The sequence below is a fragment of the Stegostoma tigrinum genome, chromosome X (genome assembly GCF_030684315.1).
Source record: "Stegostoma tigrinum isolate sSteTig4 chromosome X, sSteTig4.hap1, whole genome shotgun sequence".
Taxonomy (NCBI): domain Eukaryota; kingdom Metazoa; phylum Chordata; class Chondrichthyes; order Orectolobiformes; family Stegostomatidae; genus Stegostoma; species Stegostoma tigrinum.
In genome coordinates this window covers 18,306,386-18,334,115 of record NC_081404.1, presented here as the reverse complement: position 1 = coordinate 18,334,115, position 27,730 = coordinate 18,306,386, and the positions used below count along the sequence as shown (strand labels likewise).

The 27,730-nt window shown below is 48.9% G+C and overlaps 1 protein-coding gene across 4 annotated transcripts in view; it reads right to left on the bottom strand.

The window, feature by feature from the left end:
• The window catches only part of pan2 (poly(A) specific ribonuclease subunit PAN2), a 242,358-nt gene that overhangs the window by 207,830 nt on the left and 6,798 nt on the right, over nucleotides 1-27,730 (bottom strand). For all 4 annotated transcript variants that reach the window (XM_048523641.2, XM_048523639.2, XM_048523642.2 and 1 more), the window contains exons 6-9: nucleotides 26,088-26,165; nucleotides 23,396-23,663; nucleotides 21,116-21,458; nucleotides 19,683-19,779 (exon numbers count right to left, since the gene is read on the bottom strand). In XM_048523641.2, coding sequence (XP_048379598.1) covers nucleotides 19,683-19,779; nucleotides 21,116-21,458; nucleotides 23,396-23,663; nucleotides 26,088-26,165 — 786 coding nt within the window. The remainder of the gene's footprint in view (nucleotides 1-19,682; nucleotides 19,780-21,115; nucleotides 21,459-23,395; nucleotides 23,664-26,087; nucleotides 26,166-27,730) is intronic.

Here is a 27,730-nt window from a genome sequence, read left to right as displayed (position 1 = left end):
CCTCGCGCTCACACACACACACCCACCCTCCCTCGCTCACACACACACACACACGCCCGCTCGCGCTCACACACACACACCCACGCCCTCCCTCGCTCACACACACACACACACGCCCGCTCGCGCTCACACACACACACCCCCACGCCCTCCCTCGCTCACACACACACACCCACGCCCGCTCGCGCTCACACACACACACCCACGCCCTCCCTCGCTCACACACACACACCCACCCTCCCTCGCTCACACACACACACCCACCCTCCCTCGCGCTCACACACACACACCCACCCTCCCTCGCGCTCACACACACACACCCACCCTCCCTCGCTCACACACACACACACACGCCCGCTCGCGCTCACACACACACACCCACGCCCTCCCTCGCTCACACACACACACCCACGCCCGCTCGCGCTCACACACACACACCCACGCCCTCCCTCGCTCACACACACACACCCACCCTCCCTCGCGCACACACACACACCCACCCTCCCTCGCTCACACACACACACACGCCCGCTCGCGCTCACACACACACACCCACGCCCTCCCTCGCTCACACACACACCCACGCCCGCTCGCGCTCACACACACACACCCACGCCCTCCCTCGCTCACACACACACACCCACCCTCCCTCGCTCACACACACACACCCACCCTCCCTCGCGCTCACACACACACACCCACCCTCCCTCGCGCTCACACACACACACCCACCCTCCCTCGCGCTCACACACACACACCCACCCTCCCTCGCGCTCACACACACACACCCACCCTCCCTCGCTCACACACACACACACACGCCCGCTCGCGCTCACACACACACACCCACGCCCTCCCTCGCTCACACACACACACCCACGCCCGCTCGCGCTCACACACACACACCCACGCCCTCCCTCGCTCACACACACACACCCACCCTCCCTCGCTCACACACACACACACCCACCCTCCCTCGCGCTCACACACACACACCCACCCTCCCTCGCGCTCACACACACACACCCACCCTCCCTCGCGCTCACACACACACACCCACCCTCCCTCGCTCACACACACACACACACACGCCCGCTCGCGCTCACACACACACACCCACGCCCTCCCTCGCTCACACACACACACCCACGCCCGCTCGCGCTCACACACACACACCCACGCCCTCCCTCGCTCACACACACACACCCACCCTCCCTCGCTCACACACACACACCCACCCTCCCTCGCGCTCACACACACACACCCACCCTCCCTCGCGCTCACACACACACACCCACCCTCCCTCGCGCTCACACACACACACCCACCCTCCCTCGCTCACACACACACACACACGCCCGCTCGCGCTCACACACACACACCCACGCCCTCCCTCGCTCACACACACACACACACGCCCGCTCGCGCTCACACACACACACCCACGCCCTCCCTCGCTCACACACACACACCCACGCCCTCCCTCGCTCACACACACACACCCACGCCCTCCCTCGCTCACACACACACACCCACGCCCGCTCGCGCTCAAACACACACACCCACGCCCTCCCTCGCTCACACACACACACCCACCCTCCCTCGCTCACACACACACACCCACCCTCCCACGCGCTCACACACACACACCCACCCTCCCTCGCGCTCACACACACACACCCACCCTCCCTCGCGCTCACACACACACACCCACCCTCCCTCGCTCACACACACACACACACGCCCGCTCGCGCTCACACACACACACACACGCCCGCTCGCGCTCACACACACACACCCACGCCCTCCCTCGCTCACACACACACACCCACGCCCGCTCGCGCTCACACACACACACCCACGCCCTCCCTCGCTCACACACACACACCCACCCTCCCTCGCGCACACACACACACCCACCCTCCCTCGCTCACACACACACACACACGCCCGCTCGCGCTCACACACACACACCCACGCCCTCCCTCGCTCACACACACACACCCACGCCCGCACGCGCTCACACACACACACCCACGCCCTCCCTCGCTCACACACACACACCCGCCCTCCCTCGCTCACACACACACACCCGCCCTCCCTCGCGCTCACACACACACACCCGCCCTCCCTCGCGCTCACACACACACACCCGCCCTCCCTCGCTCACACACACACACACACGCCCGCTCGCGCTCACACACACACACCCACGCCCTCCCTCGCTCACACACACACACCCACGCCCGCTCGCGCTCACACACACACACCCACGCCCTCCCTCGCTCACACACACACACCCACCCTCCCTCGCTCACACACACACACCCACGCCCTCCCTCGCTCACACACACACACCCGCCCTCCCTCGCGCACACACACACACCCGCCCTCCCTCGCTCACACACACACACACGCGCCCGCTCGCGCTCACACACACACACCCACGCCCTCCCTCGCTCACACACACACACCCACGCCCGCTCGCGCTCACACACACACACCCACGCCCTCCCTCGCTCACACACACACACACACCCACCCTCCCTCGCTCACACACACACACACACCCACCCTCCCTCGCGCTCACACACACACACCCACCCTCCCTCGCGCTCACACACACACACCCACCCTCCCTCGCTCACACACACACACACCCACCCTCCCTCGCTCACACACACACACACCCACGCCCGCTCGCGCTCACACACACACACCCACGCCCGCTCGCGCTCACACACACACACCCACGCCCTCCCTCGCTCACACACACACTCCCTCCCTCCCTCCCGCTCGCGCACACACACACTCCCTCCCTCCCTCCCGCACACACACACACACACCCTCGCTCGCGCTCGCGCACACACACACTCCCACCCTCGCTCGCGCTCGCGCACACACACACTCCCTCCCTCGCTCGCGCTCGCGCACACACACACTCCCTCCCTCGCTCGCGCTCGCGCACACACACACTCCCTCCCTCCCTCCCGCTCGCGCACACACACACTCCCTCCCTCCCTCTCGCGCGCACACACACTCCCTCCCTCCCTCCCGCTCGCGCGCACACACACTCCCTCCCTCCCTCCCGCTCGCGCGCACACACACTCCCTCCCTCCCTCCCGCTCGCGCGCACACACACTCCCTCCCTCCCTCCCGCTCGCGCGCACACACACTCCCTCCCTCCCTCCCGCTCGCGCGCACACACACTCCCTCCCTCCCTCCCGCTCGCGCGCACACACACTCCCTCCCTCCCTCCCGCTCGCGCGCACACACACTCCCTCCCTCCCTCCCGCTCGCGCGCACACACACTCCCTCCCTCCCTCCCGCTCGCGCGCACACACACTCCCTCCCTCCCTCCCGCTCGCGCGCACACACACTCCCTCCCTCCCTCCCGCTCGCGCGCACACACACTCCCTCCCTCCCTCCCGCTCGCGCGCACACACACTCCCTCCCTCCCTCCCGCTCGCGCGCACACACACTCCCTCCCTCCCTCCCGCTCGCGCGCACACACACTCCCTCCCTCCCTCCCGCTCGCGCGCACACACACTCCCTCCCTCCCTCCCGCTCGCGCGCACACACACTCCCTCCCTCCCTCCCGCTCGCGCGCACACACACTCCCTCCCTCCCTCCCGCTCGCGCGCACACACACTCCCTCCCTCCCTCCCGCTCGCGCGCACACACACTCCCTCCCTCCCTCCCGCTCGCGCGCACACACACTCCCTCCCTCCCTCCCGCTCGCGCGCACACACACTCCCTCCCTCCCTCCCGCTCGCGCGCACACACACTCCCTCCCTCCCTCCCGCTCGCGCGCACACACACTCCCTCCCTCCCTCCCGCTCGCGCGCACACACACTCCCTCCCTCCCTCCCGCTCGCGCGCACACACACTCCCTCCCTCCCTCCCGCTCGCGCGCACACACACTCCCTCCCTCCCTCCCGCTCGCGCGCACACACACTCCCTCCCTCCCTCCCGCTCGCGCGCACACACACTCCCTCCCTCCCTCCCGCTCGCGCGCACACACACTCCCTCCCTCCCTCCCGCTCGCGCGCACACACACTCCCTCCCTCCCTCCCGCTCGCGCGCACACACACTCCCTCCCTCCCTCCCGCTCGCGCGCACACACACTCCCTCCCTCCCTCCCGCTCGCGCGCACACACACTCCCTCCCTCCCTCCCGCTCGCGCGCACACACACTCCCTCCCTCACTCGCACACACACACCCTCCCTCACTCGCACACACACACCCTCCCTCACTCGCACACACACACACTCCCTCACACTCACACACATGCACACACACCCTCCCTCACTCTCACACACACGCACACACACCCTCCCTCACTCTCACACACACGCACACACACCCTCCCTCACACTCACACACACGCACACACACCCTCCCTCACTCTCACACACACGCACACACACCCTCCCTCACACACACGCACACACACCCTCCCTCACGCACACGCACCCTCCCTCACTCGCGCACACAGACACCGTCCCTCACTCGCGCACACACACACACTCTCCCTCACTCGCGCACACACACACACCCTCCCTCACTCGCGCGCACACACACACACCCTCCCTCACTCGCGCACACACACACCCTCCCTCACACACACACGCACACACACCCTCCCTCACTCGCGCACACAGACACCGTCCCTCACTCGCGCACACACACACACCCTCCCTCACTCGCGCACACACACACACCCTCCCTCACTCGCGCACACACACACCCTCCCTCACTCGCGCACACACACACACACCCTCCCTCACTCGCGCACACACACACCCTCCCTCACTCGCGCACACACACACCCTCCCTCACTCGCGCACACACACACACCCTCCCTCACTCGCGCACACACACACCCTCCCTCACTCGCGCACACACACACCCTCCCTCACTCGCGCACACACACACCCTCCCTCACTCGCGCACACACACACCCTCCCTCACTCGCGCACACACACACCCTCCCTCACTCGCGCACACACACACCCTCCCTCACTCTCACACACATGCACACTCACCCTCCCTCACTCTCACACACACGCACACACACCCTCCCTCACTCACACACACGCACACACACCCTCCCTCACTCACACACACCCTCCCTCACTCGCGCACACACACACCCTCCCTCACTCGCGCACACACACACCCTCCCTCACTCGCGCACACACATACCCTCCCTCACTCGCACACACACACCCTCCCTCACTCTCACACACACACACTCCCTCACACTCACACACACGCACACACACCCTCCCTCACTCTCACACACACGCACACACACCCTCCCTCACTCGCGCGCACACACACCGTCCCTCACTCGCGCACACACACACCCTCCCTCACTCGTGCACACACACACACCCTCCCTCACTCGCGCGCACACACACCCTCCCTCACTCGCGCGCGCACACACCCTCCCTCACTCGCGCGCGCACACACCCTCCCTCACTCGCGCGCACACACACCCTCCCTCACTCGCGCGCGCACACACCCTCCCTCACTCGCGCGCGCACACACCCTCCCTCCCTCACTCGCGCGCACACACACCCTCCCTCACTCGCGCGCACACACACCCTCCCTCACTCGCGCGCACACACACCCTCCCTCACTCGCACACACACACACACCCTCCCTCACTCGCACACACACACACACCCTCCTTCACTCGCACACACACACACACCCTCCTTCACTCGCACACACACACACACCCTCCTTCACTCGCACACACACACACCCTCCCTCACTCGCACACACACACACCCTCCCTCACTCGCACACACACACACCCTCCCTCACTCGCACACACACACACACACCCTCCCTCACTCGCACACACACACACCCTCCCTCACTCGCACACACACACACACCCTCCCTCACTCGCACACACACACACACCCTCCCTCACTCGCACACACACACACCCTCCCTCACTCGCACACACACACACCCTCCCTCACTCGCGCACACACATACCCTCCCTCACTCGCACACACACACCCTCCCTCACTCTCACACACACACACTCCCTCACACTCACACACACGCACACACACCCTCCCTCACTCTCACACACACGCACACACACCCTCCCTCACTCGCGCACACACACACCGTCCCTCACTCGCGCACACACACACCCTCCCTCACTCGTGCACACACACACACCCTCCCTCACTCGTGCACACACACACACCCTCCCTCACTCGCGCGCACACACACCCTCCCTCACTCGCGCGCGCACACACCCTCCCTCACTCGCGCGCGCACACACCCTCCCTCCCTCACTCGCGCGCACACACACCCTCCCTCACTCGCGCGCACACACACCCTCCCTCACTCGCGCGCACACACACCCTCCCTCACTCGCACACACACACACACCCTCCCTCACTCGCACACACACACACACCCTCCTTCACTCGCACACACACACACACCCTCCTTCACTCGCACACACACACACCCTCCCTCACTCGCACACACACACCCTCCCTCACTCTCACACACACACACTCCCTCACACTCACACACACGCACACACACCCTCCCTCACTCTCACACACACGCACACACACCCTCCCTCACTCGCGCACACACACACCGTCCCTCACTCGCGCACACACACACCCTCCCTCACTCGTGCACACACACACACCCTCCCTCACTCGTGCACACACACACACCCTCCCTCACTCGCGCGCACACACACCCTCCCTCACTCGCGCGCGCACACACCCTCCCTCACTCGCGCGCGCACACACCCTCCCTCCCTCACTCGCGCGCACACACACCCTCCCTCACTCGCGCGCACACACACCCTCCCTCACTCGCGCGCACACACACCCTCCCTCACTCGCGCGCACACACACCCTCCCTCACTCGCGCGCACACACACCCTCCCTCACTCGCACACACACACACACCCTCCCTCACTCGCACACACACACACACCCTCCCTCACTCGCACACACACACACACCCTCCTTCACTCGCACACACACACACACCCTCCTTCACTCGCACACACACACACCCTCCCTCACTCGCACGCACACACACCCTCCCTCACTCGCACGCACACACACCCTCCCTCACTCGCACACACACACACCCTCCCTCACTCGCACACACACACACACCCTCCCTCACTCGCACACACACACACCCTCCCTCACTCGCACACACACACACCCTCCCTCACTCGCACACACACACACACCCTCCCTCACTCGCACACACACACACCCTCCCTCACTCGCACACACACACACCCTCCCTCACTCGCACACACACACACCCTCCCTCACTCGCACACACACACACCCTCCCTCACTCGCACACACACACACCCTCCCTCACTCGCACACACACACACCCTCCCTCACTCGCGCGCACACACACACCCTCCCTCACTCGCGCGCACACACACACCCTCCCTCACTCGCGCGCACACACACACCCTCCCTCACTCGCGCGCACACACACACCCTCCCTCACTCGCGCGCACACACACACCCTCCCTCACTCTCTCGCGCACACACCCTCCTCACTCTCACACACACACCCTCCTCACTCTCACACACACACCCTCCTCACTCTCACACACACACCCTCCTCACTGTCACACACACACACCCTCCTCACTCTCACACACACACACCCTCCTCACTCTCACACACACACACCCTCCTCACTCTCACACACACACACCCTCCTCACTCTCACACACACACACACCCTCCTCACTCTCACACACACACACCCTCCTCACTCTCACACACACACACCCTCCTCACTCTCACACACACACACCCTCCTCACTCTCACACACACACCCTCCTCACTGTCACACACACACACCCTCCCTCACTCGCACACACACACACCCTCCCTCACTCGCACACACACACACCCTCCCTCACTCGCACACACACACACCCTCCCTCACTCGCGCACACACACACACCCTCCCTCACTCTCACACACACTCACCCTCCCCCTCCCTTTCATACACACACTCACCCTCCCCCTCCCTCTCACACACTCACTCTCCCCCTCCCTCTCACACACACACTCACTCTCTCCCTCCCTCTCACACACACACTCACTCTCTCCCTCCCTCTCACACACACACTCACTCTCCCCCTCCCTCTCACACACACACTCACTCTCCCCCTCCCTCTCACACACACACTCACTCTCCCCCTCCCCCTCTCTCTCTCTCACACACACACACACACACACTCACTCTTCCCCTCCCCCCCACACACACACACTCACTCTTCCCCTCCCCCCCCACACACACACACTCCCTCGTCACCCCCCCCACACACACACTCACTCTCCCCGTCCCTCTCTCTCCCAAACATACACACACACACACACACGCGCACAAACACCCCCTCCCTCCCTCTCTCTCACACACGGTCCCGCCCCCTCTCTCTCACACAGACATTCTGACATGCTCTCCCCCTCTCGCACACCCTTTGCCCCCTGGAGGAATTGGATTACAGCAGTTAGATCCAGTGTACGGTCAACACAGGCAGGATATGCTGAAAAGTCTTAGTTGCTGTAATCATGATATTTGTTATGCTGCTGTAACTCGCACACGCTCGCGCACTCTCCCCCCTTCGCTCCCTCTCTCTGTCTCACACACACACACACACACACACACACACACACACACACACACACACACACACACACGAATCTATGGGGTGAATTTGTATTTGCAGATACATTTTATTTTGTTCAAAATGCACACAATTTATAGACAGTCAATATCAGGCTTTATAAATTCCTACTTTAGAAATAAAACCTGCCTGACTCCAAACTAAAACACAAACAAATTCTAAACAAGGAACAAAAAGAAAGTTGCTGCAAAAGCTCAACAGGTCTGGCAGCATCTGTGGAGGAGAAAACAGAGCTAATGTTTCGGGTCCGGTGACCCTTCCTCAGAACCAGACCCAAAACGTTCACTCTGTTTTCTCCTCCACAGATGCTGCCAGACCTATTGAGCTTTTCCAGCAACTTGGCTCTTGTTCCTGATTTACAGCATCCACAGTTCTTTAGATTCTAAACAAGGTCTCACACCTAACATGCACTGTCTGACCTAAAATGTCACCTCCTCTTTGCACCAATGAAACCTTTAGTTCTCTCAGGACCGTGACTTGAAAGGAATTCAGGGGTTTACACATACATATTAATCAATTAAAACCCTCTAACTGATTAATGATTTAACAGCATCTTAGGTTTGTTGATTACATCCTCATCAATGGTGTGAACGTTTTACTAAGAAATTCTGTGTCTGATACTACCTGTCTCACTGACACCTGGAGGAGAACTGAGGCTCCAAAAGCTTGTGTTTTCAAATAAACCTGTTGTCTGTAACCTAGTGTTGTGTGATTGCCAAACTTGTCCACCCCAGTCCAACATCAGCACCTCCACATCATGGACTAGGCAGAACAGCATTGATCAATTCCAGGATTCAGAATGCCGTGACCTCTGTCAGAAGGCATACCTATCCAGAACCAGGCAGAGCAAATATGCTTCTGTGGTCAAATAGCTTACCAACCTTCACTGTCTAGCTGCATATATGAACAGTGGCCATTTTGGAGCAGTATTAGAGTGTTGCTGGATTCCACAGAAACACAAATTTAGTGCTTTTGAAAAAGGAGGATAGAAAATTGACAAAAAAGGATAACATCTTGAAGTGCTACCTCTAACTTTCGACACAAGCAGAGTACTGGATTTTGCATGCAAATTTAAAAGCTGCACTTTTTAAACAGCAAATATTGGCTTAATTTGCACCAATTAGGATGTACCATAACTAGAGCTTTCATTCAAATGCACCAGCAAATGTTTAGGAATTCAAAACAAGTCAAATTGGACTTTCCCCACATGCAGTTTCTGCTAGAAGGTTACAAGAGTTTATAGAATGGTATGTTATGAGATGTATTGTGCACTCAAGCTCATGCCCACAATTGCACAGAGAGTTCCCATCTCAGCCTGACCACAGGTTTGGGGCTTCTTTGCAGGGAAATTCATAGATTGCTGCCTTTGTTCTGTCACAACTTGTAACTCCATAATATCTTTGACTAGAAGTCTGTGATCAGGTGGTCTGCCCATCAATGCAGCTTCTGAACAAAATGGGAAAGACCCAGAAAAGGAGAAAAAGTATAATTTGTTAGGGCAGTATTTCTCACACTATTTTCCAACATGACCCCATTTTAAAACTTGAAAATTACCATGACCCCAGATGTCAGCAAAAACCAAACCAGTAATAAAGCAGCACAATAACATTCAGAACATAATTAATGCTTATATATTATAAATCAACATATAAGATGTAATCTGTGTTTTTAAAGCACGTTATAAATATTTTATCTTCTCAAGCCCAATGACTACACACCATACACACAGAGTAATTAGTCTCTTTTCTCCCACTCATAGGAACAAGCCATTTCCCCACTGCACACACACATACAAGCTGTAATTAGTCCCTCGTAAATCATTCACCACTGTCCGCACGGTCGCCAGCCCAGGCAGCAACCTCGAAAATCTTACACAATATTCACCACTGCATGTATGTACACATGCAGTATTTCTTTTACTTGATTCCCTAATATAGATTCCATTCTCTTCATTGCTACTTTGAAACTAATTGGTCATTGATACTGCTTGAGTTATAGCAGCATAACAAATATCATGATTACAGCAACTAAGACTTTTCAGCATATCCTGCCTGTGTTGACAGTACACTGGATCTAATTGCTGTAAATCCAATTCCTTCAGCAACCTGCACCATCTAAGCACTTTTCCTTGTTCACTTCAATACTTATGAGGTCTTCATGTGACTATCAATATTTCTTACGATTACATTTCGTCTTCTAATCAATCTTTGCTGCATAACAGGCAGACAGAAGCAGAAATGCAGTAAAGTTTGAAGTTGCCACTCACATTCACAGGTCAGCCTTGTAACCCACCAGTTTTGCCACACTTAATCAGTCAAGGAGTTACACTTTGGCCTCCACGTGCACAAACATCCCAGGTTCACTAAGTATTTGCCAAGCAAAATATTCTCTAAAGAGGAACATAGGAACAGGAGTTCGCCATTAAGCTCACGGAACTTGCTCCACTATTTTATACAAGCATGGCAGATCCAAACACTTCAATGTTTATACCCAGTCCATTGCCGTAACTTTTTATGTCATTGATAATCAAAAACTTACCAACCCTACATTAAATATACTCAAAAACTGACCTCCCACAGCCCTCTGGGTAGAGAATTCCTCTGAGTAAAAAAAAAGCTTATCTGAAGTGACGTACCCCTATTTTTAAATTGCATCTATGGATCCAGACTCTCCGACCGGGGAAACATCTTACCTGCATCTACTCTGTTTATTCCTTTAGGTATTTTATAAGTTTCAATGAGATCACCTCTCATCCTTTGAAACTCTAGAGATCACAAGCCAAGTTTGCCCGATTTCTCTTTACAGACAGTCCCATCATCCTAGAAATGAATCTGTTGAATCTTTGTGGCAGTATCTCTATGGCATGTTACCTTTCCCAAGATAAGATCAAAACCGCATACTACTCCAGGTGTGGTCCAACCAAGCTCCTACAGAACTGAAGCGAGACCTCATTGCTCAGTGCTCAAATTCTCTTGCAACAAAGGCAGATATTACCCTCGCTTTCCTAATTCCTCACCGCATGATAGCCTTCAGTGGCTTATGAACAAGGACCCCAAATCCCTCTGCATAGCTATGCTTTCTCACCTCTCACCACTCAAGAAATATTTCACCACTTCTTTATACCAAAGTGGATAACCTGTCATTTTTCCACATTACATCCCATCTGCTATGTTCCTGTCAAATCAGTAAGCTGTCCAGCTCCTCCAAAATATCTTTCTCACAGCTGAAATCCCTGCATAGCTTTGCATAGTCTGCAAATTTGGAAATATTATATTTGGTTTCCACATCAAAATCATTAATAAGAATTGTGAATAGCTGGGGCCCAAGTACTGACCCTTGCATTATCCCATTAGCCCTAAGGCTTTCGATAGTTATTTAAGGAATAAAAGAATGAAGAAAGAAAGATCAGGGCCAATCAAGGATAGTAGTGGGAAATTGTGTGTGGAGTCAGAGCAGATAGGGGAAGCACAAAATGAATATTTTTCAACAGTATTCACTCTAGAAAACGACAATGTTGTCGAGGAGAATACTGAGATACAGGCTACTAGACTAGGTGGGGTTGAGGTTCACAAGGAAGAGGCATTAGAAATCCTACAGAGGGTGAAGATAGGTAAGTCCCCTGGGCCGGATGGGATTTATCCTAGGATCCTCTGGGAGGCCAGGGAGGAGATTGCTGAGCCTTTGGCATTGATCTTTAACTCATCATTGTCTACAGGAATAGTGCCAAATGACTGGAGGATAGCAAATGTGGTTCCCCTATTCAAGAAGGGGAGTAGAGACAACCCTGGTAATTATAGACCAGTGAGCCTTACCTCAGTTGTTGCTAAAGTGTTGGAAAAGGTGATAAGAGATAGGATTTATAATCATCTAGAAAAGAATAAATTGATTAGGGATAGTCAGCACGGTTTTGTGAAGGCAAGGTCGTGCCTCACAAACCTTATTGAGTTCTTTCAGAAGGTGACCAAACAGGAAGATGAGAGTAAACCGGTTGATGTGATGTATATGGATTTCAGCAAGGCGTTTGATAACGTTCCCCACAGTAGACTATTGTACAAAACGCGGAGGAATGGGATTGTAGGAGATATAGCAGTTTGGATCGGAAATTGGCTTGCTGAAAGAAGACAGAGGGTGGTAGTTGATGGGAAATGTTCATCCTGGAGACCAGTTACTAGTGGTGTACCGCAAGGGTCGGTGTTGGGTCCACTGCTGTTTGTCATTTTTATCAATGACCTGGATGAGGGAGTAACCGGAAGGCAAAGTACTGGGCTAATGGTAAGATTCTTCGTAGCGTAGATGAGCAGAGAGATCTCAGTGTCCCTGTACACAGATCCTTGAAAGTTGCCACCGAGGTTGACAGGGCTGTTAAGAAGGCATACAGTGTTTTAGCTTTTATTAATAGAGTGATCGAGTTCCGGAGCCAAGAGGTTATGCTGCAGCTGTACAAAACTCTGGTGCGGCCACACTTGGAGTATTGCATACAGTTCTGGTCACCGCATTATAAGAAGAATGTGGAAGCTTTGGAAAGGATGCAGAGGAGATTTACTAGGATAATAAAATGTGAGGCTGGATGAACGCAGCAGGCCAAGCAGCATCTCAGGAGCACAAAAGCTGACGTTTCGGGTCTAGACCCTTCATCAGAGAGGGGGATGGGGTGAGGGTTCTGGAATAAATAGGGAGAGAGGGGGAGGCAGACCGAAGATGGAGAGAAAAGAAGATCGGTGGAGAGAGAATATAGGTGGGGAGGTAGGGAGGGGATAGGTCAGTCCAGGGAAGACGGACAGGTCAAGGAGGTGGGATGAGGTTAGTAGGTAGGAGATGGAGGTGCCGCTTGGGGTGGGAGGAAGGGATGGGTGAGAGGAAGAACAAGATTGGGAGGCAGAGACAGGCTGGACTGGTTTTGGGATGCAGTGGGTGGAGGGGAAGAGCTGGGCTGGTTTTGGGATGCGGTGGGGGAAGGGGAGATTTTGAAGCTGGTGAAGTCCACATTGATACCATTGGGCTGCAGGGTTCCCAAGCGGAATATGAGTTGCTGTTCCTGCAACCTTCAGGTGTCATCATTGTGGCACTGCAGGAGGCCCATGATGGACATGTCATCTGAAGAATGGGAGGGGGAGTGGAAATGGTTCGCGACTGGGAGGTGCAGTCGTTTATTGCGAACCAAGCGGAGGTGTTCTGCAAAGCGGTCCCCAAGCCTCCGCTTGGTTTCCCCAATGTAGGGGAAGCCACACCGGGTGCAATGCATACAGTATACCACATTGGCAGATGTGCAGGTGAACCTCTGCTTAATATGGAAAGTCATCTCAGGGCCTGGGATAGGGGTGAGGGAGGAAGTGTGGGGGCAAGTGTAGCATTTCCTGCGGTTGCAGGCGAAGGTGCCGGGTGTGGTGGGGTTGGAGGGCAGAGTGGACCGAACAAGGGAGTCACGGAGAGAGTGGTCTCTCCAGAAAGCAGACAAGGGTGGGGATGGAAAAATGTCTTGGGTGGTGGGGTCGGATTGTAGATGGCGGAAATGTCGGAGGATGATGCGTTGTATCCGGAGGTTGGTGGGGTGGTATGTGAGAACGAGGGGGATCCTCTTTGGGGCGGTTGTGGCGGGGGCGGGGTGTGAGGGATGTGTTGTGGGAAATGCGGGAGACGCGGTCAAGGGCATTCTCAACCACTGTGGGGGGAAAGTTGCGGTCCTTGAAGAACTTGGACATCTGGGATGTGCGGGAGTGGAATGCCTCATCATGGGAGCAGATGCGGCGGAGGCGGAGGAATTGGGAATAGGGGATGGAATTTTTGCAGGAGGGTGGGTGGGAGGAGGTGTATTCTAGGTAGCTGTGGGAGTCGGTGGGCTTGAAATGGACATCAATTACAAGCTAGTAGCCTGAGATGGAGACTGAGAGGTCTGGAGATGGCCCAGGTGAACTGAAGGTTGGGGTGGAAGGTGTTGGTGAAGTGGATGAACTGTTCGAGCTCCTCTGGGGAGCAAGAGGCGGCGCCAATACAGTCATCAATGTAACAGAGGAATAGGTGGGGTTTGGGGCCTGTGTAGGTGCGGAAGAGGGACTGTTCCACGATGTTGCCTGGTATGGAAGGAAGGTCTTACGAGGAAAGGCTGAGGGACTTGAAGCTGTTTTCATTAGAGAGAAGGTGGTTGAGAGGTGACTTAATTGAGACATATAAAATAATCAGAGGGTTAGATAGGGTGGATAGGGAGAGCCTTTTTCCTAGGATGGTGACAGCAAGCCAGAGAGGGCATAGGTTTAAATTGAGGGGTGAAAGATATAGGACAGATGTCAGAGTTAGTTTCTTTACTCAGAGAGTAGTAAGGGAATGGAACGCTTTGCCTGCCAACGGTAGTAGATTCGCCAACTTTAGGTACATTTAAGTCATCATTGGACAAGCATATGGACGTACATGGAATAGTGTAGGTTAGATGGGCTTGAGATCAGTATGACAGGTCGGCACAACATCGAGGGCCGAAGGGCCTGTACTGTGCTGTAATGTTCTATGTTCTAAGTTCCTCATTCTCCCACTTGATGCTGGGTGCACTCCCAAGGAAGTGTCGCCATCACTTGTTTCCGAAATGGGATACTGATTGGCAAGCACAATATTCTTGGGGGCACCTGCACTACCTGCCTGGTTTTCTTAGACTGTTAATCACCCATTCCTTTTCTGCCTGTACACTTCTAATCTACAGTGTTAACACCTTGCTCTATGTGCAACCCACATGGTCCTTTCAGTGACTTCAGCTGCCGCTCAAGTTCCAAAACCCAGAACTCAAGCTTATGTAGCTGGTAACATTTTCTGCAGATGTGTTTGTCTGAGTCACATGATCTCTCCATGATTTCACACATACTGCAGGATGTGCACTCCGCTTGTCCCTGTAGACTTGCCATTCTGTTTCTCTGAAAACTATCTACTAACCTTAGAATAAATATAAGCCGTTTTGCTTGTTCACAAGCTGCCAGTGATTCCAAGGCTGAGCTAGCTCACGGAGCTGTCTACCTTCACTGATGCTACCTCACAGGAGGGGAAGCATGCATGTTCAAACACTCTTTCTGTGACCTCATTGGGGGTCATGACCCACCATTTAGAAACCACTGTATAAGGGAATTGTTTCATTTTTTTTGAAGCTGTTTCCTCCATGAAAATGAAAATTTAAAAAAAAGACAAATTACGAAGGTATTTCAATTGTTAAAGAAAAACATGTTAAACGGTGAAGAACTCAACATCACATTTCACTACATTCCTGTATATTAACAGTGTGCTCCACAGCAGGAAAAAAAATCAATGCTACACATGGTACTCCGCTTCAGTAACCATTCTTCAGGTGTTTACCTAAACAGTGAATAACAACAGTTTTGTTTTCATCACAAAGGGCATCATAACTGAGCCCAATATTGTTTGCTGAGCTCCACAAACTTTGGAGTGGCAACTGCTGGACAGCAAATCGGAAGGGAAACCTTGCTTGGTCTTACCGTCTCTAGTGAGGCCAACTGCAAATTCTTCATTGCCATTCCAACTACCTCAGAAAAGACCAGGAAATGAATCACTCAGACATGATGAGAACTGCAGATGCTGGAGTCACAGAAAACACAGTGGGGAGCTGGAGGAACGAACGCAGCAGGCCAGGCAGCATCAGAGGAGCAGCAAAGTTGATGTTTCGGGTCGGGACACTTCTGGCTGACCTGAAGAGTCAATTTTCTAACTCCTCTGATGCTGCCTGGCCTGCTGTGCTCCTCCACTCCATACTGTGTTGCCTCAGGAAATGAATCAAGTACTTTTAGTATGAATAGGGCTAATTGGGAGAGGGTGGATGGGGAACGTTCAATTGAAATGGAGTTTAAAAAATCAAAGAGGTGCAGTGTAGCGAAGAGGTGAATAATAAATCAACGTGTCACAGGAAGGGGTAGAAAATACAGGCAGAAGGATGCAGAAATTAGTACGAGAATAAGTAATAAAGATAAAATGAGAAAGCTTAAGGCTCTTTATCTGAATGCACGCAGCATTCAGCACAAACAGAAATAAATGAATATGACTTGATAGCTTTAGAGATATGATTGTAGGCTGACTAAAACTGGGAACTCAATATTCGAGGGTATTTGATGTTCCAGGAGAATAGGGAAAAACGAAAAGGAGGTAGGAGAAGGCTGATAATAAAGAATGGTGACAAGTAGTGATATAGATGCAATAGATCATGATGTGGAATCAGTTTGGAAAGAAATAAGGAATAGCAAAGGAAAGAAGTCACAGGTGGCAGTCATCTACAGGCCCCGGAACAACTGCATCACTCTAGGACAAGGTATAAATTGGGAAATGGTGGAGATGAACATGAGCACTACAATTATCATGGGAAATGTTAATCTCCATGTTGACTGGACAAATCAGGTGGGCAAGAGTAACATGAAAGAGGAATTTCCAAAGTGCATCAGGGCTTCTTTCCTAAGGCAGTGCATTGCACAGCACAACCTACCCAGGAACACGCTATGTTGGATCTAGTAATGTGAAATGAGATAGGATTACTAAGGGATCTCATAGTTAAGAATGGTCTATTTGAGAGCAATCACACTTGGTAGAATTTTATATTCAGTTTGAGGGAGAGCAATTCAGGTCTCAAACCAACGTCCTCAACTTAAATGAGGGCCACTAGAGAGGTATGAAGAAAGTGTTGTCTAAAGCAAGTCAGGAAAATGGACTAACAGGAAATTAGTGGATGAGCAACAGCAGACATTTATGTAGATATTTCATAATACTCAGCAAAAATTGTGGGTTATAGGGGGATGGGTCTGGGTGGGATGCTGCAAGGGGCGGTGTGGACTTGTTGGGCCAAAGGGCCTGTTTCCACACCGTAGGGAATCTAATCTAAAAATTTATTCCAGTCAAAAAGAAGGATTTGATGAGAAGAATGAGCAACTTGTGATTAGCAAAGGTGATCAAAGAGAACATCCAATCAAAATTAAGGCATGTAAAGCAGCAAAAATTAGCAGTAGACCAGAGGATCTGGAATGCCTCGGAAACTACCGGCTGATGACTAAAAATGCTAATGGGGGAGAAAAGATAATGCTAGAAAATTGGCAAGAAATATAAAAACAAACAACAATAGCTTCTACATGCATATACAAGGGAAGTAGCTAAAGTAAAAATGGCACCCTTGGAGAATGCAACTGGAGAATTAATAACACTGGAAAATGGCAGATAATTCAAACCAATAATTTGCATTGATCTTCATGGTGAAAGACACTATGAACTTAACAGATAAGTAAAATGCTAAAAGATCTTGTAACAGTTTCTATCATGAGGGACAACATATTTGACCAACTAAAGGGATTAAAGACAGGCAGGCTGCCAGGACTTGATTGCCTGCATTCAAGGGTTTGAAATTAAATGGCTGCAGAGATACTGGAGGCATTTGTTGAAATCTTCCAGAAATCACTGGAGTATGGAAGTGTTCCAGCAGATTGGAAAACTGGCAAAATGATGCCCCTGTTCAAAAGGGAAGGGAAGTAGAAAGGAGGAAATTATAGGCTAACTTCTGTGTTGGGAAAATGCTAGAATTCATTAAGAAATACCAGGACATATAGAAAAGCTCAATGGAATCTATCAAAGTCAACATGGTCTTGTTAAAGCAAAACTGTGTTTGACAAACTTGCTAAGAGTTCTTTGAGGATATAACAAGCAGAGTTGGAAAAGGGAGACCAGTAGATGGGGTTACTGGGTCTTTTTCGAGTTGGAAATTTGTAACTAGTGAAGTGCCATCAGGATCAGTCCTTGGGCCTCAATTATTTGCGATCTATATTAATGACAGTATGTAATGTATCCACATTTGCTGATGATAGAATCCCTACAGTACAGCTAGAGGTCATTCAGCCCATCAGTCGGCACCACTGCTCAAAGAGCATCCCACCCATGATGTGGAGGCTTTGGTGAGGGTGCAAACGTGGTTTACCAGGATATTGCCTGGATTGGAGTCTATTAGCTATGAGGGCAGGTTGGACAAACTTGAATTATTTCCATTACAGTGTAGGAGGTTGGGGGGGCAACATGATAGAAATATATAAAATTATGAGAGGCATGGATAGGGTGGATAGTTGGGGTCTTTTTCCTCAGGGCAGAAATGTCAAATAGGAGAGGGCATAGGTTTAAGGTGGGAGGGGAAAGGCTTGAAGGAGATTTGCAAGCTAAGTGTTTTTTTAACAGAGGATGGCAGGTGCCTGGAACATGCTGCCTGTGAAGGTGGTTGAAGCAGATGCAACAGCAACGTTTAAGAGGCATTTAGACAGACACATGAATAGACAAGGAACAGAGAGACATGTGCTAGGTGCACGGGATTAGTTAGAAAGGCATTATGATCAGCACATTCATGGTGAGACAAAGGGCCTGTTCCTGTACTGTACTGTTCTACGTTTCCACTAGTGGCAGAATCTCAAAGAAGATGACATAGTTACAGAATAACAGGGTGCTCATTAAAAGCTGAGATGCAAAGTAATTTCTTCTCCTAGAGGGTAGTGAGAATGCAGACTTGCCTCCCCCAAAGAGTTATGGAGGCAAGATCAATGAATTATTTAAAGAGGAAATAGATGTATTTTGGTAATACAGAGGAGGTGAAGGCTATGACGACTCGAGATCTGGGGCAGATCAGCCATGAGTTTATAGAATCGCAGGGCAGGCTTGAGGGACCAAAAAGGCCTACTCCTGCTCCTACTTCTTATAAATAGCTCACTAATGTCGCCTTTACTGAGTGAATCATCAGGGAAGCTCATTAATATTCTTGCCAAAAATGAGACTTGTTTTTAAATAAAAGAAGTTCATCTAGCCAATACTTTTCCAAACAAGGTGCTTAACAATAATAATGCTTTGCATGATCTGTGTTCCATCCTGTACCAAAACATTTATTTTTTTAAGGTCACAAGTAAGCACACTATTAAATTACAGATACAGAATAAAAGGTTTTTTTACCTGATTTCTCAGCTTTGTTTTGGGATTTGGTGCATATCCAATAAACCCAACTTTCTTCATAGTACGCAGTATCTCAAGATCGACAGGAGGAGCCCGTCTGAAACAAAATAATCACAAGGGTAATTAATCCAAAGCAGACTAAATGGCCACTTTTAATTACTGGAGAATTGCCAGACCTTCAAAGTGACCTATATTTCTCAAAGAAGATTGTGTACATTGGGACATTCTAAAATACCAGACTATAATATATTTCTGCTTGCTTTACTCTTCTTTCCGGAAATTATAGTAATCATAAATTGTATATCTAATGTACCGCAGCAATATCATGCCACAAAGGTTTCCCCTATCATAATGGTCATCCAAATGTAAAACATGAACAAGTAGTCAGGAAATAAAAGGAAACAAGTAATATGATTTGATACAGCACTGGCCACTTGGTAAGATTTGAGTGTTGCAAATGGGAAATCTGGGTCTTTTGTGTATCTTTATTATAGTATTAGCATAAACCACACTAAGACTGCATTATCAGAACCAAATCAATTCTAATCATCTCCTCATATAATGCCAACATTTGTTGTCAAATTTAAGAAGAGATTGAACATTTCATCTAGTGGCCCTGCACATCTGGTACAAGTTTTTCACTGTGACAGGCTGTAGCTTCATCCACAATTCCGCAACTGCGTTTCTAATCTAGCAAGTCAAGGAGTGGGAAGGGTAATGTTATCAACATTTTTTTTCTTGATCATAAGCAGGGAATTCACAGAAATGTCCTCTCATATACTTTCTAATTACGGGTTACACAATAACAGGGACAAGGAGTAAATGAGTGTCAGGCTCTTCTTGAAGGATAAGGCATATGGTTGTAAAATACCCAAAAAGGAATGGTAAAAACACTCAAAATAAGAAATCAATGTATGCTGTTTGACATTACCTCAATTTGTGACTTATCAGGTAATACTACCAACACTTAAAGGGAGAGCACAGAATTTAGTGCATGTTGTTGGTTAAGAAAGTCACGCAAGTAGGTCAATTTGAGAATTACTCATTACATGTGACAGTTTCTGATGTTACTATCTAAACACAGGAGACTGGTATCACCTGTAAACAGAGAAACATGAGAAACATTGTACAGGTCAGACAGGAGTCAAATTGTTAGCATCAAATTGCATTTCTCACTGCCAAATGGCATCCACTTGGAGAAATGAAGAATATTACCAATGAAAGGAAGGAGACTTTAGTTGGAAGTTATTAACATGAGGGATTGCTGAGAAAGGGGGGTGGGGAAATGAGCATCCAAAATTAAATGTGGTGGAAAAGTAGCAACACATTAGATGCTTTTGGACAACAAAAACACATTCAAGCAGTTTAAGAAAACTTGCATTTGGGTACTTCAGTGTGCATTCGTAAGTCTCCAAAAATAAACTTTCAATTACCTGGGTGTAACACTACAGTTTGCTGTTGGCCAGTCAGACAATAGAGATTCAGTGATAAGAGGCACGGGAATGAGCGATAAAGGCAAAAGATCATCGTTCCAATCTAGGTGTGGTAGAGTATCAACCATGCATGGCAGTGGAAACTCTGTCTCACGAGAGTAGGCATTAAACGTGGCATCTGGTGAGTCTGCCCATAGATGTACACATCCTCCAGAGTCTCCAAACACCAAAGCTTGCTTGCTAGAAGACACATCAAATGTCATGACTAACTGTCCTACAGTGTTAATGTGGAAAATATCTGCTGGGCTTGCAAGGCCTGTTGGTTCACAAAATTGGCATTGCCCTGTAAAAGAACAAAGATAACTACAACAAACTGTGGCTTGAACAAGATATTTTGCCAGACATATTAGCATGCTGGCTGTTTTAAGTCCATACTCTTGATACTAGATATCTCACTAATAGCTTCTACAACAGTGGCATTTGCCAGAAGCGGTTTGTGTTAGGATGCAGTTAGCTTTAAGATTAACAAGCAATCAGAGAGCTTGTCAGATTGCCGAGAGCACGTTGCAAGGCATTCACAATGTCAAATCCAAACAGCAGTGCTCCATCCTACCATAAATATCAAATGTATTAAAACCTTTAATATATTCCCAATGATTTTCTAGTTTACACACAGACAGCTTCAAATATTAACATTTCACCTTGACCTTTCTGATTTTTGCTGCTGGCTTTTTTTTAATAGAGTCATAGAGTAATACAGCATGGAAACAGGTCCTTCAGCCCAAATTGGTCCACACTGACTGTGGTGCCCACTCACCAAGTTCCAATTACCCACATTTGGTCCATATCCTTCTAATCCCTTCCCATCCATCTACCAATCCAAATGTTTTTTTAAACGTTGATTGTACCTTCCTCAACCACTTTCTCTGGCAGCCCATTCCAGAAACACATCACTCTTTGTGTAAAGAAGTTGCCCCTCAAGTCCTTTTTAAATCTTTCCCCTCTCACCCTAAACCTATGTCCTTTAGTTTTCAATTCCTCATCCCTGAGAAAAAGACTATGCATTCATCCAGTCTATGACCCTCATGATTTTATACACCTCAATAAGGTCACCCCCCATTCTCTTAAATTCCAAAAAATAAAGTCCTATACTGGCCAAACTCTCCCTATAACTCAGGCCTACCAGTCCTGGCAACATCCTTGTAAATCTTCTTTGCACACCTTCCACTTTAACTCCTGTCTTTCCTATAACAAGGTGACCAAAACTGTACATAATAGTCTAAATGCAGCCCCACCAACAACTTATACAACTGTAACATAATGTCCCAACTCCTATGCTCAATGCCTCGACCGATGAAGGCCAGCATGGTATATGCCTTCTGCACCACCATGTCTATTTGTGACGCTGTTTTCAATGAACTATATACTTGTACTCCGAGGTCCCTCTGTTCCACAACAATCCTCAGGGCCTTACTGTTTACTGTATGAGTCCTACCTTGGTTTAACTGTCCAAAGTGCAACACCTCACACTTATCTGTATTGAATTGCATTTGCCAATCCTCAGCCCACTTCCCACCTGATCAAGATCCCTCTGTAATTTCTGATAACCTTCTTCGCTAAAAACGATATCTCTGAGTTTTGTATCATTTGAAAACTTCCTAATCATGCTTGCTACATTCACATCCTGAACCTTCTTATAATGTTGCCACATTATCACTATTATGGATCAGAACTTCATCAAGTGTTTGAATTTTATTTTAAATTAATCCCATACAGAACTGCATGAGCAGAAAAAAATACTAAAAATAGAATTCAACAGAAAAATATAGCACTGGCCAAATGGAAATAAAACATGTAGCAAACATTAAAAACCATTTGGAGCAAGGCTTCAGTCATTTATGGATGATGTTTAATTTTTTGCAGTGCTTGAAGTAATAGTTTGAAATAACAGAAACCACATGTCAAAACTTTGGCATAAATCCATCACGCATGCAAATTTATGTATTTCTTTCAAGCAAATAATGGATTTCTTTCCTGCTGATTTCTTCATTTTGGGGAGAAACTGGGGAAGTACAAGGCTTGCAAATGAAAACAAATTTTCCCCAACAATTAACCTCTAGCTGGCCCTGCAGCAGTAGATTAGTGACCTGTGTCTTACATGGGAGAATACTCTTGTCATTTTGGAAAACATATCGTCCAACATACTACAAGCAACATTATAAAGTAATAGAGTTTATGGGTTTCAATGTTCTGTTATAACTCTGGCCTTTTAAATGGTACCTGATTGAGAGATGATGGCCAGTCTTGATGTGTACGTAGGAATAAATCTCAGGAAAAGAGGATCCACATGAACCTGCAATGGGCTGATTGCCCTCATCATTCGGAGATCATACACCATCAAGAATCTGTCACATGACAAGCCATTCATTCGATTTGAAAAGCCGCATGTCACCAACAGGTTTCCATGTACATCAAAATCAGAGAGGCTTCCAGAGTAAGCATCAAATTCATGCTCCAATTTAAAACTTCTCAAATCTCGGAGGGATACCTAAAAACAGAAGAAAATTACAACATAATGCAAGCAAGTTGCGCGCTTTACTTCAACGATTCAGCAAATGAACATGCTGTCACTCTGGTACTGTCACAGTCTAGGAAAATTCCAGGTTCAATCTTGCCAAAGAGCAGGAGGGATACTAGAGATTAATCTTACTATTTGTGGGTTGCCAGAGGAGAGGTGAGAGTGGGGAAATGATACATCGATATCCAATAATCTCTGCTGGACGTGTGCACATTTTGTTGACCCTGGAACACAGGATTAGACTTAGCTGCAATGCTTCCTTCTCATCAATCTGCCAACACTCAGGACTTCAACTTAAACAGAAGAATGGTCTCAGGTAGGGTGCCCACATCCTTAAACCACCCTGAGAAGGGGAAAAAGAGGGGAAATTTGGGAAGAAAACAAGTTCAACTTGATCTACCATTATGGTCTTTGTGGGAGGAAAGCTATCAATTCCAACAGTTGACAACACTAATTTGTTCTTCCTATTTTCTTATGGCTATTTCAGTTCTGCTTCTGCTGTAAAATTCTAAAAAAGCCTCACTTCTCCATTGTCAGCTGTAACCACTTGCCCTGAATGTACTTGTGATTTTGGAGCTGCTACCTCACTGAATTATTTCAAATTATAAAACGACTAAATTAAATGAGACTCAACTCAAGAAAATACCAAAGTTAAATTTGCTCCCTACAAGTGTTTCAAACAAGCACTGAGGGAGGGGGATGGGGTGGAGATGAATCCAGCAGGGTTTACGTGCTTGATCATGAAGCAATGACTCCTATTGAAAATGCATCTGTTTTGATGCAAGGTGTGAACAGGATCACTTGTGAAGCCCCCTTCACTACAATTAAGTAGCATAGTGGCAGGCAGATTAGAAAATGTCTAATATATTTTAAAGCAAACAAGCACAAGAGATGGAGACTCATATACTATACCCCAGTGGTGCTTTAATGGACAGAGATTTTGTTTTTTTATGTTCAAAGAGGAATATGTCAGTGCTGGGGAATTCTTTCCATTTCAGGCAACAAGCACTACCAGTTCAGGGACAATGCTGCCAGATCAGAGTAAATCTTCCTCTATTCAGGCCCAAACTAAGACATGCTCTTGATTGAACTAGTGTAACGCTTTTCATATCCCAGACAAGCAGTCCTGTGGTCTCTGGTTGAGATGCCACATATTGTGAAACATCCATCGTCTTATTGCCATTAGGAATTGGATGGACACTATCCAAACTGGTTATGCAGGACACATGAAGCCAGCAGAAACTACCCTATTCCTAAATGGGCTGGTATTAAAACCGGGACCCAAAGGTAAAAGACAAGTGACTGATTGTTTGAGGACTGGATGATGTTGTCAAAGAGATTTAACAATGTTCCAAATTCAGTTCCTGGTGAGTGTTGAATTAGCTGGGACAGCACAGGGAAAATGATAAGAGCAATGGATAGGTAGCTGAATGCTTCCCTATGTAAACAAAACATAAATTTGTATAATACCCACACACAGCAATCTTTTTGACTTCCCAGTAAAATTTACATTGAAATTATCTGAAGTGAGCTCATGCCTGATTTAGTTCAGCAGAACTTTCCAAACAACTCAACATTCGTAGGTAATCCCCCCGTTGTTGACTGCCAAATCCAAACTAAAATACAGTTTCCGGGAGCAAAATAGTAACCTTTTAGGGTTTTCTCAGGTCTCCAAAGAAGAAACATTTTGAAAATGTTGATCCTTCCTTCAAAAAGTAACTGAACTCAGGCAAGGTATCTGTGGGAAATCCACATTTCATAAATAAAGCAATCAATATTCTGAACGACAAAAATACTACTATAGAATTGATCAGAGAAAAGGGTCTTCTGGTAGAGCGTACCTACCCCATGCCGATGTCTGGGTTCAAGTCCCACCTCCCACAGAGGCATGTCATAATATTTCTGAACATGTTCATTAAAATAATTTTAGAAATCATTAGAAAGCCTTTCCTGATAATTTGTCTCTCAACAATCAACATCATGGGATTTTAGAAAATAAATGTTGCAAAAACTAGAAACGACAAAGATGTAAGGGTTCAAATGATGGTTAAAAGCTGTTGGGATACAATTATAGCCTTCAAGTCATTCCTTGATATCAAATCCTCATTATGTAAATTCGAAATTAGTAGGAAGGGAGTTAGCAGTAAGAAATTAAGTCATGTTGAATGTTTCATAGAGGACAGAATTTCACATGGATGAGGCTAATAGGCCAGTAGAATTAATTATTAACAAATGCCACAGAAAGATACAGCATCAACAGGTTGAATTTATTAATGGAGCGAAAAGGGATTGAGGGATATACCGAGATGATGGGAACAATATATGTTCCACCTAGTGTCCTTTCCCTACTACTGCAAATTCTTGTGTCAAGTGCAATACATTCAGTATAAATACCTTTCCTGATGTATGGCCACAAAAGAAGAAGCGGTTAGACTGTCGCATGATTGTAACTCCTGGAACTTCAACTGTGTACTGGAAAGAGACACAAAAATCAAGCACTGTGTATATTAAGATGAAATATTTTCCATTAATCTTTCAAAGGCTCTCAACCTGTGTTTGAGCCAAAAAGAAATTTTAGCATGAAGCAAATAAGAGATGGAAAGAGGCGCAGTAGTGGTTAGTCACACTAATCTTAATCTCTGAGGTCTGCCTTGAAAGACAGCCCAGACTACAGTGAAGGTCTCTTTTTCAAGTAACCATAAACGCTTGGACAGCCTCAACCCAGGTCTTACTAGTTGTGGGCCTTCAGCACTTCACAAACACTACAAAGCATGACTGGTTTAGAACATTGGAGGCAAAAAAAAGAGCATATTGACCCTCAAAGATTTGGAGAGGCAACAGAGAAACAGCAGTTCAAAGGAAACAGCAAGACATTGGCAAATGTTGGCTTTGGCATTTATTGCAAGGGGAATGGAAGATAAAGAGACATTTTACTGCCTCTATACAGGCTTTTGAGAGACCACATCTTGAGTACTGCACACAGGTTTATTTTCTTATTTGCAAAGGGATACAATTGTTTTAGAAGCATTTCACGTGACTTACTCTTGGATAAAGTGCCGATCTTGTAAAGATAAATTAAACAGATTGGGCCAATAGCCAATGGAGTTTTGGAAAGTGATAGGCAATCTTATCAGAACAAATAAGATCTAGAGGGAATTTGGTAGGGTGGATTTTGGGGGAGATATGTCTTCTTATGGGGGTGACTAGACAAGTTAAAAATAAGAAGTCTCCCTTTTAAAATGGAGATTAGGATTTTTCTTTCCTCGGCAGGTCATTAATTTTTGGAATTCTCATTCCCAGAAAGCAGAAGACTGCGTCATTAAATTTACTCAGAGTTGAATTAGATTTTTGACAGACAAGGGATGGAGACTGTTATGTCATGGAGCAGACAGGAAAAGTGAATCAAGACCACAACTAGAATCTGCTGTGAATAAAAACAAAGTTGTTGGAAAAGCTCAACAGGTCTGTGAAGGAAAAAACAGAGTTAATGTTTCGGGTCCGGTGACTGTTCTGTTCTTTTCTGATAACTTTGTTTTTATTCCTGATTCACAGTATCTGCAGTTCTTTTGGTTTTTATTAAAATCAGCAATGACTTATCAAATGACATAGCAGGCTCAAAGGGCGACTGGCCGACTCCTGCACATAAATCCTACTTTCTTATCACAAATTAGTCAGCATTACCTAAAGATGCTATGCAAGAGAAAATAAAAACTAAGATTTAAAAACTCCTTTCAGGTTGTTAGAAATAGAATCAATGCCACGTAATACAGATCATGTATCAGCATGGACTAAAACAGCCACTCACAGCTGATCATAATGGAACCTCTCGAGCACTTCTCTCAGTTGAAAGGTTCAACAAAGTGCCTGCATCATATCATATCAGCCCCCTCCTCTTCCTGGAATGGCAAAAGGCTTTGCAGTTTCTGTTGGGAACATTGGTATCACTTCAGGTGTAACTCTCTACTGCTTATCTATTTACTGCACAGTTGTGAAGTCTTTCAGGTTTTCTTTCCTTTTTCCATCTCTGCTACTTACCA